Source organism: Motacilla alba, chromosome 7 (assembly GCF_015832195.1).
Source record: "Motacilla alba alba isolate MOTALB_02 chromosome 7, Motacilla_alba_V1.0_pri, whole genome shotgun sequence".
NCBI classification, from domain to species: domain Eukaryota; kingdom Metazoa; phylum Chordata; class Aves; order Passeriformes; family Motacillidae; genus Motacilla; species Motacilla alba.
Window position 1 is genome coordinate 18,994,994 of NC_052022.1, and position 19,804 is coordinate 19,014,797.

General features: G+C 38.2%; 1 protein-coding gene across 1 annotated transcript in view; it reads right to left on the reverse strand.

The window, feature by feature from the left end:
• Window positions 1-6,287: 6,287 nt before the first annotated feature.
• Window positions 6,288-19,804, reverse strand: part of STK39 (serine/threonine kinase 39) — a 79,179-nt gene continuing 65,662 nt past the window's right edge. The window contains exons 16-17 of the mRNA XM_038143043.1: window positions 11,821-11,885; window positions 6,288-7,778 (exon numbers count right to left, since the gene is read on the reverse strand). Coding sequence (XP_037998971.1) covers window positions 7,704-7,778; window positions 11,821-11,885 — 140 coding nt within the window. The 3' untranslated portion in view covers window positions 6,288-7,703. The remainder of the gene's footprint in view (window positions 7,779-11,820; window positions 11,886-19,804) is intronic.

Here is a 19,804-nt window from a genome sequence, read left to right on the forward strand (position 1 = left end):
GGGTTGGACCAGATGACCGTTTAAAGGTCCCTCGCAACCCAAACCATTCTATGACAGGAAGCAAACAGAACATCACCACCACACAGAGGTGAAGAACCCCTGGACAGGAGGAGGAGCAAAGGAGCCTTATGTACAAGGACTAGACAGAAAAACTTGGGAACTGCAGAAATTTTAGTGGAAGCGACACACTGCGGGTGACAAAAATAGTCATTTCTTTGAAATCTATGTCAGATAACAAAGCTTTAGAAAAATAAACATGTTCTGAAATTTCAGGTACACCACTGCTTCTAATTTGCATGTTTATTCTCAGTTTGCTGTAATGCCAGGACGTGTGTTTACTTTAAGCAATAATTCACAATGGGTGAGACATCATCCTCTGTGGGATTTTCAGCTGCCTGGAACACATCAGACAGTTTGCAACAGATTTATCTGAACAGTTCTGAAAGTACCTATTTGTGAAACTGCAGTTTTAATCATATCAGGGGCTACACCATGATGAAAAGCAGCATTTTCATCAAGAGGAGTAGTACACTTTCTCTCTTCTTCCCACAACCCTAACACCTTTTCCAATAAACTCAGATCACTGCATTTAGGCCAAAATTACATGTTTGATATAACAAAAATAAATCCATACACATAAATACACAGAATTCCATGAACACAAAGCAGTTCTAAATGAGTAATTAATGTAACTAAACTGTAACTCAGTAGCTCTCATCCAAGAGTCTAGATTCATCTTTGCACAAATCCTTTTGGAGAAAAAACAAAAAAGAAAGTATCAAGCAATACAAAAGTGCAGAAGTTTCCTCACCCTGTTCATCTTTTGTAGAACATCAGGTTTATGGGTGATTTGGCAGTGCCCCACCTGACAGGCAAATTTACAAGGTTAGCACTGAACCTAATCAGAGATAATCAGAAAACTCTTTCTCTCTGGTGTAATTTTCTGCTTGGATAGCTCTGCTATGCTATTATAAATAAGAAAAGCTTGCAGCACAAGCAGGGTAGAAGACTTCAGAGAGATTTTAGTAATCACCTTCCATTCAAATCACACCTACTCTTTAATCAGGATTGGATCCTTTTCCATTTTATAGCCCCAGGAGTAAACTGAGGAGCTCATAATCGACACAGATTGGGAGTGAAATTTTAGTCCCGCTGAAGCTGTTGTGAAGTATTAGTAATTCATGGGGCCGAGATTTCAATAATGGTCCTTCCCTCTGGAACCTCTGTTCTAATTCAAGGCAGATTTCTCCACCCTCTTCCTATTTCTCATAATATAGAGTAAATGCTGCAGTGCTTTTTTAATCAGAGGTGCTCTAACAAGGAGAGAGAAGAGAGTCAGAGAGAAATAGATCCTGAATGCAACAGGATTCCTAGCTGATTCTATGAGATGATGGGAATAGTTTCAGGTTTAACAACCTCGACCAGATAGCTATTGCACTTTTCCTTACCGTAAACACTTACTTCTCAAAAAGCTTTCCACAGAGCTGAAAAAAGGGGTTAAGAATTTTATTTAATTTCACAAATTGCCCATCTTGCACTATCAGAAAGCTGCAGCTTTCAACTTATGCGATAAGATCTCTGCAAGAGGAGCAACCTAGAAAACCGTAAAATCAATTTCTTGGCCTAAGTACAAAATCCTGCAAAAAAGGCATAATAAATTTACTTCTAGGAAGGCACTTTTTACATCAGAATGGAGCCCTGCTCACTTCTTGCTCTGGCGCATTGAGAGCCAAAGACCCCAGGCCAGTTCCCGCTGCGGGAGCGACGAGCGCAGCCGGCGGGCCGGGAGCGGCAGCCGCGCCGCCTCGGGAGCCGCCTCTCTCCAGGGCACTCGGGAGCAGCGGGCAGCGGCGCCGCCTGACCCCAGGGAGGGCTGGCAGGAGAGGAACACTGGCACCCACGCCTCCCTCCTTCCGAAATACTTGTGTTTGCTGACCCTTTGATTTCATACTTTGTTCTTTCTTGGTCAATAACAGAGTAGTAGCAAAATGCAGAGCACTGGCAAAAGATACTCATTTGCCAGAAGGAAACAACCAAACTCCCAGCAGCCTTAATGCAAATCCCAGAGGTTACGGTAACAGTCTTCAAAAGCTTTCCTTGCCCTCTACATTATAAACCACCACACGTACAGTACAGGTGTGGGTTGGGGGGGAAGCAGTTTGGTGGGTTGCCCCCCTCCCAATACCAAAGTGCTTGGTAAAACCAATTCCATGCTTTCAAAAACAGATGTAGGTAGAAATGCAGGTACAAATGCAGGCCTCTCCCTTGAAGCAGCAATTTAGTCCTACACAGCCTGTCTTGCAGAACACAGCAGTTTTACTACCTGTGAGGTTAAATCTTTTTGCCTACTGATTTATTTTTATAGGACAAGAGTAGCACAAAGTCCACCTACTCAAACCCTCTAGACACTCTCTGGTTCTTCTGCTTCATTACTTATAATTGCCTGTTGATGACAGCTACGCACTCTGCTTTTTATGTGAAAAGACTTGTATTACCAAATAACCACACATTCCTATACATTTTGATATGCCATAACTCAATTTTCCTCAAAGGAAAGAAAGCTAGATTGATGTGGTCTACCAAGTAATCATGACACAACTCAAAAAGCCTTTTTACCCAAAGTAAATCTAAAGAACCCCAGCACTCCTACTCATGAGCAGCATCTTTCCTTAATGAGTCTGAATATTTACATAGATGAAAAAGAACCAGCTAACAAACAAAAGAACCAGGTCTCTTTCCATATTTGAAACATTGCTGATTTTTTATCAAGTTTTAGAAGGGAAACAATTTAGTAAGGGCATGTATTTTCCATCTACACCATTTCTATTTTGTATAGCTGTCCCTCTACATAAACACATCCACTTGCATAAGTGATTTCCTACACCCTACTGAGACAGTAAGCAAGCACAGCCTTTCAAATTCATGCTTGAAAATTATGCATGTCCCAAAAAGGATAAGATTGCCTGCTTATTGGTTTATGCAGGGAAAATTATATTTCTCCTTCTTACCACATACTCTTCTATGTCTCTGTAATTGCTCACTGAGCCACCATTGCCCATATTCTCAATGTTATTAGCAGCAGACAACTTCACAGCTACTGAGTTTGATTCAACATCTCAGATGAACACAACTGTGAAAGCAGCTTGATGAGCATCAATCTAACAATCATAAAGCAGATATAAAACCACATTTTATGTGCATTGCAATGTTACTCAGTCATTGAGGGAAAATGAATAACTAAAATGTCACAATGCTCAACTAATATGCCTGGATTATTTCATCAGCTGGGCCACTGTGCAAATAAAATGCAATGAAACCAGACTTTGTTGGAGTTGTTGTGGTTTGAGTAAATCTGGCTATTCATTAGCAGAGCTCATACACAGGGAACTCGAAGATGTTGGTTCCTGATCCTTTTCAAACTTCTCATTTAAAAATAATTAGCATTCTTTGTGCATGCACATGCATGAGTATACTGCAAGAGAGTGGAAAGACTGCCTGCTTGCTGCAGCAGAAAAGCCCACAGCAAGTGACTGAATAAAGTTCGACCACAATTGATTCAGAGAAAAAATAGGCTGACTGCTATTTGTTATCAACAAGGTTTTCTTTTGGTTTTTTTGCTGCTTTGGTAAAATGTGGGAGGGTAAGGTGGGGATGGGCGGCAACAGCCTCTGCTCCCTGCTAAACAGAAATCAGCATTTTCAATACACTCAATTAGCAATGTTTTAGGTCTGTGTCAGAGTCCTCATCAGAGCTAATTGATTTCAGGCACAGGCAAATCTCACCATTCAACATCATTATGCAGAGGTAGGTGGTGAAAAGGAAAACAGATCTCTGATTAATGAAAAGCATGAGGGGGAGGCACACCATTTACAAGCTGCACATAGCATTCCCTCTCAGAGAAATTAGTGTTTGGAAATAGTTTGAAGAGAGATGCCTCACAATCAAATTTCATAGGCCTGCTCTGGAAGCCCCAAAATTGGAGATGTGACAATGGACCAAGCTATGTGAAAATGCACACATCTTTATCTCAGGAGAGAACGTGGGAGAGAGAAAATTCAGTTATGTTTCCTGACTTATTTCCCTGCTCTTCCTTTCACTCTCACTCACAAAGGGTATTCTAGGGCAATAGAGAAAATTGTGATAGTACATAGAGTAATATTTTAGAAAACAAGAATACCTATCAAATGAGCTTGCTGAATTGCAGTTTGAATGCACAGCTCTGTACACGTTGGTGGGAAGATTTGAGGTCAGCACTTGTCAGAAGGAAGACATGTGCTCCTGTTCTCTTGGCACAAAAAGCATATGTTGCCAGCATGGGAAACAGCTTTCCTGGCCTAAAGCCCACGCTGGAGTCCCACAAGATAAAAGGCTGGAAATGTCCCTTCTCTCCCACTCCTTTACACATGCAAAATCAGTCTCCAGATCTAGCTTTGTGCTAAGCTAAATTCTATGTTTATATTCATCCTAACACTTTGAAACTAATAAATGCAGAACTGCATTTTGACTGACTTTCATCTCAGTCCACAGAGCTTCTTTCAGCAAGCTAGAGCACAGCACACTGGCATGGCTGGCTCCATGGACACTGACATTAATCAGCCCACAGAGCCTGCAAGTGCCCAGCTGCAGGCACTGGCATATAATCACCATACAGATGATTATATTTTTAGCACTATCTAATTAAGCCTTATTTTCCTGGCCTTAGAGACAGCTACATGGTAGGTCCCCTGTTCCAGCTTCACCTCATTAATTAGAGACCTCTTCTTTCAAACAAGACAGGTGCTGTAGCCAGCACCACCAGCACCACTATTTTGGGGCAAGTAATGTCACATATATAAGAACTTCACCCAGCTTCTTAACGCTTTTCATGAAAACATGAACAAATGAGTAGCTGTAGATTTCTCCCTTATTATTCAAAGGAGGATGTATATCTAATAATAAAAAAGCAAATTGCTACGACGTTTGCCATTTACTTCTACTCATCATAGCTTGTTCACTGCTTTCTACTGCAATGCACTATTTATTTTCAACTTCTTTTTACCTTCTGTATATAGTAAAAGTATAAACTACTTACAAACGTCATTTTAACACACTAAAGCTTTAATTACCCTTTCTTTCTACCTTTTCAAAAATGCATTTTGTTCACATTGTATTTATACACAGTATCTCAGCAGTAAAAACCAGAAAAAAGTTTTAAAACCCAACACAGCTGAGACAACAGTGCCACATGAATGTGCTGCCTCACCGAACCATCACCATGTTTCTGCATCAGACCGTAAGTGAGCAACAACTGTTACAACTTTATCTTGGTACAGTAGTGCTGATTGCCTCAATTAAAGCATTAGTTTCTTTATTTAGATACCTCTTGCAGCCCCAACCAGCACAGCAGATGAGCACTTTTGACAGTTGCTACTCCTATCCCAACACTTTTTCCCAGCTTCTGGGGAGGCGGATAGCGAGTGGAACACGATTTTCATCCAGATATATATTCTATATATATCCCATTTCCTTTTCTAGAACAGTGAAAACAAGAAGCTACCCCGAACATTCACTTCGTCTGAGAAAGTATCGTAGCAGTAGTGCAGGTGGATTAGTCAATAACGGCGCCATGCTTAGAGAAACGTACATTAAAATAATCCCATAGCAACGCTCAGAATTTAGCCCCTCCCCGTTGCAGTGCTGCAAGTTATCACCTGGGTCACTCTGTCACACCTGGGTATGTGCACGTTTCAGGTACCTTTTTTACTTACTCCCACTCGGGCACAAAGATGAACAGCGAGCTGCAAACCGCAGCCTGCCCCGCAGACGGACGCGCTGCGCCCTGAGCCCGCTCAGCCGGGCCAGCCCTGCCCGGCACCCCAGGCCACGGCCAGCACGGGGCCCGGAGACACAATGGCCGTGCCCTGGGGACAGGCTCACTCAGCCCCCGTTCGCCAGCAGCACGGCTGCCAAGAGCCAGCCCGGCCCCGGGGCTCTGCGGGCACCCGCAGCCCCGAGCGGCCTGGCCGGCCCCAAGGCGCCTCACCTGGGCCGCCCAACCCAGCCCCGGCCCTCCCGCTCGCCGCCCACACAAACCAGCAGCACAGGGCCTGCCCCGGGCAAACCATTCATTTCTTGAAGTAACCCCTTGGGAGCCTTAAAAATGGCTTCCGCAAAGTCTTGGAGAGCAAGGAGCCAAAGCAACCCTCTCCTCCACCCCAGCTGCTGCTCTCAAACTAAGTAAGGGCAGCAGCCTTTTGTAATAACAACTCTGTAATCCACTCAGAGCATGGAAACTCAAACTACAAAAATCAGTTTGTGCAATACATCTTTATTTTAATTTTATTTTTTTAATCTTTGCAGTCATCTTGGAGTAATCATCATGTAAACAGTAGGATGGGATGGGATTACATTGAGTCGTATGCAAATAGTTCTAGAACACCTCAACGATTATGACAAGGCATTATAAATAACTTCTCTTAACAATATATATTTGCCATTTTCAGTACATTAAAGAGCTGCCACTTATCTAGGATTAACTAGGAAGTAGTTTAAAGTGTAACCTCTGAGAAACATGTCTTCAAATATGAAAGTCTTTCTAAGGTTCCCTAGGCTCCATAACATCTATGTCACAGGTTAAGCAGAGGACTACTTGGGTCGAAGTGTTTTCTTTGTAACAGAGTTTTACTTGATCATTGCACAAAGCCCTATTATTTTCACTCCACCTTGGTATTTAGCAGAACTTCAAATAAAGCTTCAGTTCCATTCTTCAAGTTTTTATTCACCTGTATGAAACTGGTTTCTATCATTAAGGGTGAGTCAGATCAGAGATGGACACAGTAAGCGTTCTACCTTAACAACAGTTCACAGTAGCTGTAGCTCGTAGACTTCTCAATAAAACATAGTCAAAATACTCTAACACCTTTGCTACTGCATATCCCCTCCTCGCTCAGATAACTATATAGATTTATTGTACCATATAGATAGTACTTCTAGAAAATGGAGATTTATATAAGCAGCCTCAGGCACATTCTTAAAACATTAATATCTGCAAGGCACCTCCCACTCCCTTGAGGATCAGTTTGTGGACTGTTTTTTTGACACACAACCAACAAAAGCTTGCTAATGCCGGATCAAATGATTTCAGAAAAACCTTAGAAGTTACCAAATACTTCAAAGACATACCTGAAACTTTTTTAAATAGTGGGAGATTAACTGCAAATAGCACATAATCAAGTCAAATAATTTTCTTATTACTAGTATGTGTAATGCATAAATATATGAAAAATAAAATTCACAGTCATTTTTTTTAAACTAGAATTCAAGTTTGGCTAATATTTCTAAACTTTTATATGTATGTTAATTTCTAAATGTAACAGAACAGAGGCAGTATTATCAACCACAAGTACAGGTAAAATAGTATCACTCAAAGTCTATGAAAGAAGTAAGCTTGATAGAAAGTTCCTTTTGTAACCAATAAATACAGCTACCTGAGAGCATTTCCACAGGCTTTTCACTTTGGGGGAAATCCAAATCAACTGCTAAGAGACATTTAGGAGCATTTTGAACGTTAACAGCAGCAGTGTAGCTGTGGGCTTTGCTTGTTCTGACTTTGTGAATTGCTAGATAATGAAGCAGAACTCAGCGTGTGGTGCATTAATTTTCCTTTGCATCTAAGCTGGCTTTTTCGCAATCTCACAATTCGGCTTGGGGTCAAGGGACAGACATCAGCTGACACTTAACTGAGCAAAACCAATCAGTTTCACTTCATCAGGAATCTCAGTGCCATCACAGCCAGAGGCCTGCAAGTACAAACAGAAATGTTTAGTATATCATGCTGCAAAGGAGCATTTGACAGCCAGGATATAAAATTTCCCCACATCGCCCAGTCAGCAAACAGCTTGATTGAAGGAAAGCTTTCAGACTGCTTCATGTGGCCTCAGTCAGCATGCAACCAATTGCATCCTTAATTTTAGCAAACTCTTGTAGTCAATATTAAAAATTAGGGAAAAAAATACTGGGAAATGGACACTGAAATACCCAAAATCTTTAAACCAAACTTTCCAGACTGGAGCCAAATTTTTTTCATGGGAGTAAACAGTTTTCAGTCATGAAGAGCATCTAATATACATGTATAGAATCCACTTTTTACCACTGTACTGTACACAGCAAATGTCTCATGAGTCCAGCCAGCAAGTTAGTCCACCAACCAGCTGAATTTTTAAACAAGAAACTGAAGCAGTCTTCAGTAAAAGAGTAAATACTAATATTTGCAAAATGACAGCTCCCTCCTGGCAGTACAATCTAGCACTTAAAACTGTACAGTTTTGATTCTTCAGTAAAGCCTGTCACGAAACAAACTGGCACAAGTGATCAGTTCATTTTTCATATATAACAGTAAGAATATAAAACCACTTTGCTCAGAACTAAACAATTATTTTAGGTCTGTTTTAGAAAAAATATGCTGGAGGCAGAGTATTTCTATGTTTCAGTTTTTAAACACAAAAGTTGCTTTCATAGGAAAAAAAGTGACATTTTAAATAAAGGGGTTTATTCATTTTTATCTGTATGGTAGATAAGGCAAAATATTAATAGAATTGGATTAAAAGTGTGCAATGCTAACTTACTTATGACAGATGCCTTCAGATTCTTTTGCATATCACAAAATATCCCCAACAGAACAATTGGTCCACCCTACAAAAAAGCTTTTGATCCTTTTTTGCATTAGCAGTTGAACCCTTTAATAGAACTGGTTTGTGAACATGTGCTGTAAGGTTAAGAGCTCTCACATTGTGCACAGAAGGTGCACTGACACAATCCATTGAATTTTCATGACCAGAAATAAAACTGTGTTGACACTTGTGGAAGTATTACATCAGACTACTCCTTCAAATATACTTTGAGCAGACACAGAGAACAGAAGTTCTCTCTTCAGATAGTATTTCACATCTCTTATTCCACAGAAGCAGCAAGTTAAAGGTCTGAGATCATCACTCCTGGTTACTATTCAGATATCTGAATGGTGCTTGGATTGGGAATTTACCAAATAAATGGAGTTTGAATTTTGCACTTAAAATTTAATGCTAAAAAGTGCTACTACTACTACTACTAACATTGTTCTACTCTCTAGCTAGCTCTCAATCTCCTCAAAGTCATGCTAAGTAACATATCTAGATGCATATAGATATTTTAATGCCTTCCTCATCAATAAATATTATCTTATGTCTATTTAATGCACCTGGAATCTATTAACTTACATTTCGTGCTTAGCATAAATACAAATACTATACACAAACTGCAAAATAAAAGTGCTTTGTAGAGACTAAACACACTCTTTTATTATTGGGTTTCTTTCCACCCTTTTTCATAACCAAATTCCTTATACAAAATGCAAATTATGCTGTGCAATGATTTTGTGTTTCCCTGAGTGTTTCCAAGATTATTTGTGTATTAAAGCAGTCTCCTTCCCAAAGTGTGGGCAGCTGGATCATACAGGGAAGTTTTCATTCTGTGTTAGTCAAGACAACTAGGGGATATTTAATACTATATATGTTCTGCAGAATGATGTCATTGCAAGAGCAAAGATACATTGTTTATAAAATATGCAAGAGAGGGAATCCAACACCCGCCATCCAGGCACCTCACCTTAAAATTTTTCTTTACTATTTTGGTAATAATTAAATACAAACATAGTTAAGACACAAACTGTTCCATTTTCACCGCAAAGATGGACAGCTTACTGTTTGAATAGAAATATTATTTACCAGCAAAATACCAGCAAAAGCAACCTGTAAGCAGAGAGATACTGACCAGACTCCTTGTCCAGAAACACCAGCAACTAATCCTAGACTAAGAAGTATTTTTCAATTGAATTTTCTGAATGCATACAGGATTAGCTACATTTAGACCTTTAATCCCCATTAAATATTTACCAACAAAATGTGTTTAAATCAAGTTGCATACAAGTGCTCAAATTCAGTGAGATCTTTCTATGAGGTAACAAAGACCCAGTAAGGCATACAAAGATATGAGAGAGTTCTCATAGGCAACAATTCACTTAGCAACTTCACTATACAATACAGAAATAGGCAGAAGCACAACATATATTGAATAAATCCAAGGAGAAAAATAAATTAGGTTACTTCTTGTTATGGTCTTTCCCCATGAAAATGGGAACTAGTGCAGGAAACTTAGGTCAAAAATTAACCTTCAGAATTCCTGCCTATCCAGTGGAACTTACCTACAGCAGGGACAAGGACATTGATTTTGGATTGCCTACTAATTCTCAGTATGGTAAGGAGCAGGATGATAATGCCATTTACTCACTGGAATCTGGAATTCTATGTGACATTGACTAAACCTCAGCAATAAATCCAACTGAATCACCAAAAAATATAAAAAAATATCCCAACCTAAATTTTCAAGTGGATTTGTTTTCAACAGACATAACCTGGATACTGTAGGATAATACATTTTGGAATCACAAGCCTCTATTTCAAGTGTGGGAATGAGAAATCCAGGCTTCTCAGAGCCTCTGGAGTATCTGTTACCTAAATGCTCTTGGTGAGATGCCATTTACTACACAATAAAGCCAAGTCAGATGTTTAGACAGCAAGAGCACAGATCAGCTGCAAAAAGAAAAGCAGTAGCTTTTAAGCTATATTTATAGCAAATTTTAAGCTATATTTATAGCAAAGGCCAAGGAAAGAAATGAATTTGAGTTACATGTCTTTGTTCCCCTACCCCAACCCCTTCTCACAAGGAATGTGGAAGTTCAGGGGATTTCACTGGACTGTAGAGGAAAAATTAATTCAAATGAGTCAGCTAAAACTCCTTAGATCTGTATAAAGAATGACATGGGAAGAAGAGTCTTGAATTAATACATCATCATCAATTAGGTCTAAAAATGGCTCTCTACAGCAGCTGCTTTTATAAACAAAGCTGGGATTCTGGAGACCTGCTTATCTAACAGACATTCAGTCTAATCTCTGGTGTGACTGAGTCATTCTCAGCAAAAGGTGCTGAAAGCTAACTGGTATTTTCATAACTAATAATTCAGTAGCTTTAGGTATATACATTTTTCAACTTAATTTTAACAATAAATAAAAACAAACACAGCATATCAATTCTGGCTCAAGTTTTTGCAATTTAAATTTATTAATATTAAATTAAATCTATCATGCTATGATCAATATTGACCAAAATTAAGGACCCATGGTCCAGTGTACAAAATGCAGCACAGAAAGGAGTCCCAAGCCCCAGCCCAGGGTCTGATGACATACATACAGAGGACAGAAAGGAGTAGAGAAGCAGAAACAACAATAAAATACAGTGGGAGAAAGACCAACATGCAGGTGTGGATGGTCAAGGTTGAAGGTTGAAAAAAAGAACTAAGGAGAAGAAAGCAGTGGCGAAGGTGACCTGCCTGCAAGAAAAATGGGGGCAGGCGTTTGAAACAATGGGATTGGAACAATATGTCCATTAGCAGAGGACACTTCAGCCAGGCTAGAGCTATGGGGGTGGGGGTGAAGGAGTGTAAACCTAGCTATTACAGTTTTCTCTGCTTTACTTGTTTTTGCAATTCTTCCCAGGAGTTTTCTTACTGCAGCTTCTCACCTAAACCTCAGGCTGCCTCAGAACTCATGTGACTGAACCTCCTTCCCCATGCAGTTATGGCACTGTCCTGTCAAAACAGGGTTTAAGCTTTTTCTCTAATACATGGAAATTTCAGTCACTTTATCTGCCAACACGTATATTCAACAAAGTATCTGTAACTGAGATAGAACCCAGATTCTTATGTGAATATTGTGATCATTTGTTTCTTCCATTGATGCTTTTACTTACCAACTTAAAAGTCAATGTTTTCAAGGCCTTTGGATCATCTACTATCTTCTGTAAGTTAGCAGCAACTGTAAAAAAAAGACAAAAAAATATTATTTCCAGAAAATTGCATTCAACATGACATCAAAGCTTTTGCTGAATCTTCTACTTAACTCTACACATATACGTGTCTGTAAATTACCACTTGAATAATTTAATCCCTCTCTAGCTGTTGTTTCAGAGGGCAGTTGGGCTGCCATAAATCCTACTTCCTCTCTTTCAGGGTCACTGATACTTAGTGACTATGTGAACTGATTCAGTTGCATATTCCTGCATGATTCATATTGCATGTCTTTAGGAAGGGCAGCCTTTCATTTAATGTCGCCCTGCTTTGGAACAGCTAAGGCAAGTCAGTGTGCTGCTGGGCTATTCCCCCAGGAGCAAACCTTCAGCTGCCCTTAGGCAGCTACTGGCAAAGGTATTATTAGTGCTTTTGCAAACAGCAGCCCACGATCAGCAAGTGTTTTAATGAACTAGCATACAGTAGGCTAAGGGGCATCAGGGATGTATCGAGTCTTCAAAAGCCCTAACCCCACTCCTGGATTGATTCTTTACCAGGGAAGAGGGTTCAAGTGGTAACTGAAATCCTTTGGAGCCTGATGAAGTCACCTAAGAAAAACATAACCCATAAACTACAGGTGTCCATGGCATCTCTAGTTTAGGTAAATTTCACTGGAAACAGAGCTTGCAGCACAGGCAGTAGAAGCCATCCAAGCAGGTGAATGTCCTTCCTGAATGCCTGCAGGCCCTTCCAGTTATTTCTCCAGAAGGTCTGGGCATCCCATACAGTGAAGACATCCTCAGAATTACAAATACAACAACATACTCTACAGTTGAATACTCATCCTACTTTAAATGCAATTAAAAATATCATTTGCAGTAAATATAGCTGACTTACCACTCCTGTAAATATATTTCTAAAAGTTTAGGACTATTACTAAATCTACACAGTTTGGACCACTAGGTATGCAAATTTCCCCCAAAGACACCCAAAAAAATCATGCCAGGCATACACTCGTGACAGTAAAGAATGCTCTCACTTACAAGCAGTTGCTGATACTGTTCAGCCCTATAATAGAATTACTTGTTACTTCAGGCAAGTTAAAAAACCTAATTATTTTTAAGTGGAGATATTAGGCTTTATAGGTGAAAACCTCCTCCAGCTACTGGATTTAGGCTCTCCTCATTCAGGAAAATTATTTACTAGGCTGAGACTCACTAACCCTCTTAGTACAGTTCATGTGCAAAGTTCTAATTTGGCTTAAATACAATGAATGAGACTAAAGTTTCTAAACGCTCAGTTTCTAAATGGACCCAATCACATCTGCAAAACCATAGCGAGGAAAATAACCATCCTATTCTCACCACCTTTCCCCACTCCACTGTCCCAACAATTCTTGTGTTGCAAGTTGGTGAACAAAATCCATTTAATACAGTAACACTCTCCCTAAAGTGAAAAGGAGTTTTATACCAGGACTTTCTAGACAGGCAGGAATTGTTTTCTCCACTGGTACTTAGATTATTTGGAAAAGTGAAGAGCGTTGTAAAATACACGTCCCTTTACACCTTATCTCTAAGTTAAGTATACTGCAGTTCCTATTGACAAAGCCATTTTTCTTTGAAATAATCTGAAGTCATGCTGTACTTGGTGAAATTCATAGATTAGTGCCTGCAAGCAGCACTAATTGATAAATAAACTCCTGTTGGGAATTCACTGTTTCTATAGGATCTATACTCTTTTATTTTGCAGAGTGTTTTCTCAATATGTTATTGGCCATGCACCTATAAAAGTCAGAAGAAGAAATATGAACAAGAAAAAATTAAGTGGTGATGGAAAAATCTTTGCCAGCAGTAACCCCAGGTAAATAGAGTATACTTCAAATCATGCCTTGGAGCAAAAGCTCTCTTTAGACATTAGCAGCAGTTAGGACAAGAGGCTTTTTGTTGTTTACAACAATAAATGAGGTCCTGTTCACTTTCTTCAGAAGGCTTCTGAAGGACATGTAATCAACCTACACACCACAAATCATTCCAGGTTCTTTTGCAGGTTTTGCTCAGTGACAAATGATTGTGCCACTCTGACAAAATAAGTGTCTGCACTTGCAGAACATGCAAAAGGAGAAAAGGTCAAACCCAGCATATAAATATAAAGCACCCAGGATGTTAATTGCAGATGGAATAAATAAAAAACCCCATATAATGAGAGACTTTTGCATGTATATAATACAAATTACTTACTCTTTGCTATATTACAATTTTGGCAGACAACATAAATTACAGTTTTTAAATGAGTGATTGATATGAGGTAACAAAACAAAAAAAGGCCACCTTCAAGATCTCACAAATACAAGACAATAACCAAACCTTGGGCAGTCTCAAATAGCTGTTTTTCTCCTGTGATTTGACAAAGCGCTCTCTCTCTGGTTACTTAAAATTCTTAACACGGCACGAAATTTAACCCTAATGGCTTCTGAAGAGGGAAAACTTCTGGAAAAGTTAAAATTAATGAGACAGTAAATAAAGCTATATGAAGTACAGTTAAACTATTTCCAGTACAATGCCCACCCAGCCAACTAAGCCAGAGCCATCTGGCATAAACACAGACACAAGCAGAATCTAAAGCTTGAGATGATATTTCTGGGGTGCTCTCAAAAGAATAATGATTCATCTGCTTTTCCATTTTGCAAAGAATGGATGGGTAACCTCGGAAATAGCTCATGAACTCATGCTTAGGTTCAACAGTTTGCAAAGCTAGTGCATATTGTAATCCTGAAATTCAGATATGAGGAAAAGGGAGTATTATCCAGGCACAAAATTACTGTCCCCAAAAAAAGAGAAAAATTATAACCTTGGAGAAAATGAAAAATATTTTAATAAGTTAGAAGTGAAATATTTTTTATGTAGTCTAAAACTCAGTCTATAAAAAATAGCTACCTTCAACTGCTCCCTACTTCATCAACAGTACGGCTGTTAGAGAAGACAAGTTCAAACCACCACAGATTTATTGGCTTCCCTGCTGATTGTTTCAAATATTACCTCTTCCCCAACAGTAGGCAGTTATTTTACCATTTTCATCTGATACATGGAGCTCACCATAATTAACTGCCTTGGGAGTCTGCTGGTTTGAGGATTAATGCTGTGTTCTCCTGTATAGGTCTTAGGACACAGGGTGCTTGAGTAGCAGGGAATACTTTTAAGTGGAATTATCACTTGAAAAAATTCAGCTACTGGTAGGGTTTTCCACTAAAGGGCTGAATTTATTATGCATGCTCTTGAAGCCATTTCACATATTGCAAGATGTTCATTGCAATCTATGCACTCATTTATATTTCATACTACACAGTGGTTTTCATGCATTTGCAATTTCAGAATGAAGTCAAAACTAAGTTTTAAAACCTAGATAGTACTGTGTTATAGTATATTACGCAAACAATGAAAAAAAATCACTGTTTAGAGCTTTTGGTAACAATTCCTCCAGATCTCTATCTTGTTATTATCTAACAGCTCAGCAACTGTCTGCCTTGAAAGATTAAAGGGCTCTTCAAAGAAAGATCAAAAAGGTCACTTAAGTGTAATGTGATTCCTTTAGTTCAACCATTCAGGATTGCTGTGAAAAAAATCTCTTCAGTTTATGTTGCTCAGTAGCAAGGGAAATGTTAAAGCATTTGAAGATCTGTGGCAGCTAACCAGCAAGTGTTTATTGCTTAAGGACTGCAAGGACTTAGACATGATTCTTGTAAGAAATAAAAGAAAACAGAAAGATCAACTGCAAACCTGGCTTCTCTTCTGAAGAAGCTATTGGACATTGATATGGCAGAAGCATTAAAAATATTTAGAAAGGCATTATTTATGAAGAGTGTGTCATTAGGAATTTATCAAAAGGAGATTAAGGCTCACAAATTTGTCTGAATTCTCAAAGTGTGTTGCTGAATCAGTAGATAAAAGACAGTGGAAATGATCTCCATTTCAACTTTTGGTGCTATGATAATTTCTTACAGCTCGATTTGCAGCCTCACCATCAGAAAACACAGATTAAAGAGGACAGGTATAGGACAACTGAAGGCCAAAGCAGTTCTGCTTTGAAAGAAACACTGAGACTGGAAATGGTCTCCCTACAGCATCCCAGTGAAAGGGATCCTAGTGATTTCTACTTGCACATTCCACAATTTAAAACAATTATTAACACCACTTGAGCTCTGTGGTTCATATGAGTTCTGAGCCCCAATACTGTATTAATTTCTTATTCCATACAGACGTCCTAGGTTTAGGCTGGTTCGTGTCATTTTAGACATTAAGGATATTAAACAGCATTTGGCACCAGGCTACCTTGTTCCAAAAAGGAAAAAAAAAAAAAAAAAAGAAAAAAAAAAGGGAGACTTGGTTGGGACCAAAGCTTTAACAACTAACCAATTACCCTAGGTAATTCAAATGAATGACAGAGACATCAGGTGGGGATATTCCTGATTGACTTCGACCCACAAATAAAGACTTTAAATATTTATCCTTGCTCAAACTGAAAAAAAAAAAATCTCAACACATTTACAAAATAATGGCAGACCTCAAATATCTTCACATTAAGTGAATTAAGACTGATTAACATGGAGTATTGATATCCAGGGGTCACAGGTAAAAACTGGAAAACTGAGGACTGGTAAACTTATATACAGGTTGTAATTTTTCTTTAGGTAACTGATGGAAAAATTTGCACCCAAGAGAAGCAGTATATTTTATGAAAGAGGAGTACTGTATCCAAATAGAAAGTGACATAAGTTAGTGCTAGAAATCTACCCATATAAATTCCAATAACATATTATTAAGCTTCTGAATTCTCAATTACTTAGTATGGATATCTGATTTCAACAAAACATTTTATATTCTACAGTCTGTGAGAAGAGGAAAAAAAAAAGAAAAAGACCATAACTGTGACAATTGGTTTTATTGATAAATTAAAATATTAATTGTACAACTGGAAAATTGTACCTTTACCCAGAAACTTATAAAAAACAGGGGTTGATATTTCAAATTGATTTTTCTTCCCCCAGAGCATGTGAAAAATGCTTAGGGTAACCACTGGTAAACTAAAAGGGTAAGTAAACAAAGTAAAAGGATATTCTACTTTCCTTTCTGAAAGGATAAATGGAATATCCTTGGGTAATTAAATACTTATGTATTTCAGACCTTGATTCTTCATTTGCCTAATGGAGTAGATTATTTAGGAAGGCAAGGGATGAGTATATACATATTTCATCACTTCCCCTTCATTTTGATGATCCTGAACATTCTAGACCTCAGTCTGTTCTCAAATGAACATTTATAATAAAAATTTAGACCTGCTGCCCAGCACTGCTAGTAGGGCTATTTAACAAGCCTGAGATATTACCATAAATTGTTCTCTTAAATTCTCTATACAAAAGAATGAGAGGACTAGGTTGAAAAAATCATTTCTCTGTGACTGAATGTAGAAATCAAGTGCTAGTTTTCAGACACAGGTTTTGGCAACAGTTTGATAATCATCAAGATAGTGAAGACAGCTCTAACAAGTATCTTCATCACACTGGATTAGATCTGAAATATAGGTCTATGCAGAAATAAGGCAGGTCATATGCTGCTATGTATATTATTACTTTGCAATCTCCTTTTCCTATCAGGTCTTCACAAGTCCTCCTGTCCCAAGTTCAGCTATGAATTATAGATAATGTTCTGACAAAACTATTAAGAAGATGAAATAGCAGCCATGCTACTTCAATACCTTGTATCTGAAACTTGAAACAAGAAGAATATATTTAGAAAAGACTCCCTGATGTGCTGGAGTTAGGTTCTGAAATAGAATACATCTAGTTTGAAGAACCTCAATAAATCCTTATTTTGACATACTAGCCCCTGGCAGAGAAGTGAATGCCAAGAAAATAAAGAACAGCAAGTAAATTACTATTGAAAACAGGAACATTACATACATTGCTGCTTTTGCAATTTCTGATTCAAATTCACAATTGTTTTTGTTTTGTTTTCTTCTTAACTAGAAAGGAAAGTCATTGAAACTTTGATTCAGATCTATGAGGGGCAGAGAGTTTATCACTTACTGTATCTGGCAAAACTCAAACTAATCCCACTAATAACCACATGGATTTATTCCTCATTTGCACACTTAAGTAGGAACCAATGGACTGCAGGTTGAAAAAAGGAACTTTGAAGGCAGTTGCCAATTCTATCTTTTTTTTTTCCTTTAAAATAACTAAAAATTATTAACTACTTTATCATGGCTGTAAGACAGGCACATTCACTATGACGCATGAACACACATATGTACATGTGAAGATTAATTTGCATACTTGGAGAATTTCTTATATCACATATTTATAGTTCTGCCAAAACCACAGCAACAGTGATTATTCAGCCAACAAAAGCTTTTTTGCACCTTGAACCTTTACGTTTTCACCACACTGAAAGTTCATCGTGGTGGGAACTTCCGTGAAACCTGCCAGCTTCACACAATACACTTCCTCCAGTGCACCTTTTATATCCAACATAGAAAGTCTAAAATAACTTAGGTGCAATTAGACACAAAAATTCATTAGCTGCAGGTGCACCTCAGGCTTCCAGAACTCCCGGCAGTCTCATCATTATGAGTCACCCTTCAGTGCATTAGCTCTAAATGAGGCAGATGTGTTGAAATATTTAAGTCCTTGTTAAAGCCCCCAGGGATTTTAGAGATATTCTTCCACTTGTAATGTATTTGCATATCTTGCTAAAGAGGTACTGAGTTATGTACACATGTTGAAGGCACATGGGTTTCAACAAAATGCCTGAAAATACATAAGGTTTTCATTAAATCTATATGTTTTCTTTCTGGATAATATATTAAAGTAAACACAAAGTATTTAGTCTATCAAATTTAGTAAAAATAAATTTGTAAGAAGCTATAAAGGCATTTTCTCATTAGAAAGTTTATGGGTACACTGAGCTTTGGAATAGATAAAACTGTGATACATTTCACTAAAAACTCAGTTATTTCACTTTGTTTAACTTGTGGTTCAAACAAACAAAACATCTAAAAATGCCCTAAATATTACAAAAATCAGTGCACCTCAAAATATCACTGATATTAAATGACAAACCTCTGGTGCCTTCAAATGGTAGTGCTATTCCAGTTAGCCACCCATACTGCTCTTTGAGTGCAAAAATATACGCAGTATGTCTTCCACTCGTGCAGCTCTATTCCATTTCCTAACTGCAGCAAGATGAGTTGGAATTAGTTAAACAAAAGTGATCACTTCATTCAATTTCAAAGATGACTACTCTAAAAAGACAAAGTAAAATGAGGTATAAGCAAATGCAGAGCAAAACCTCAAAAGCAAAAGAATATTTACTGGGTAAGTCCATGGCTTTTCTAGAAATGTGGATTATCAGTGCCACCGTAAGCTAACTGTACTAACAAACTGGGCTGCTGCGTTTTCATCATTCTATTTTAGTATGACAGTACCTTCAGCATCAGCAGACATCATACTGTAAGACAGTAAGCTGTTTCAATTTCAAATGCTTTACTACTGTGAGTAATTGGTAACTATATATTATTGCTACACTATGTTATATATTTTACTTACAGTTTAGCAGCCCTTGAAATGTTATTCTGCATTTGGTCAGATACATGTTCTCTGAACTCATGGTCATTACCCTATCCACAGCTATGCTGGGCTTTCTTTATAAATCTAGATGCTAATTTCAGTTCTGTTTACTTACAAAGTAATTGTTTCAAACTATTATGGCATCTATTGTATTCACACTTCTAAGAAAATATTCAAGATATTGATGAAAAAGCTTGCTACATTCAACATATGACCTCATTACAAAATACAATCTATTGGGTTTTCAGCTGGTTCTTTTAAATACATTAGGCCTTTCAGCAGGAAGCTTTATTTTTAACTGACTTAAAGCTTTTCCTCTGGTTACT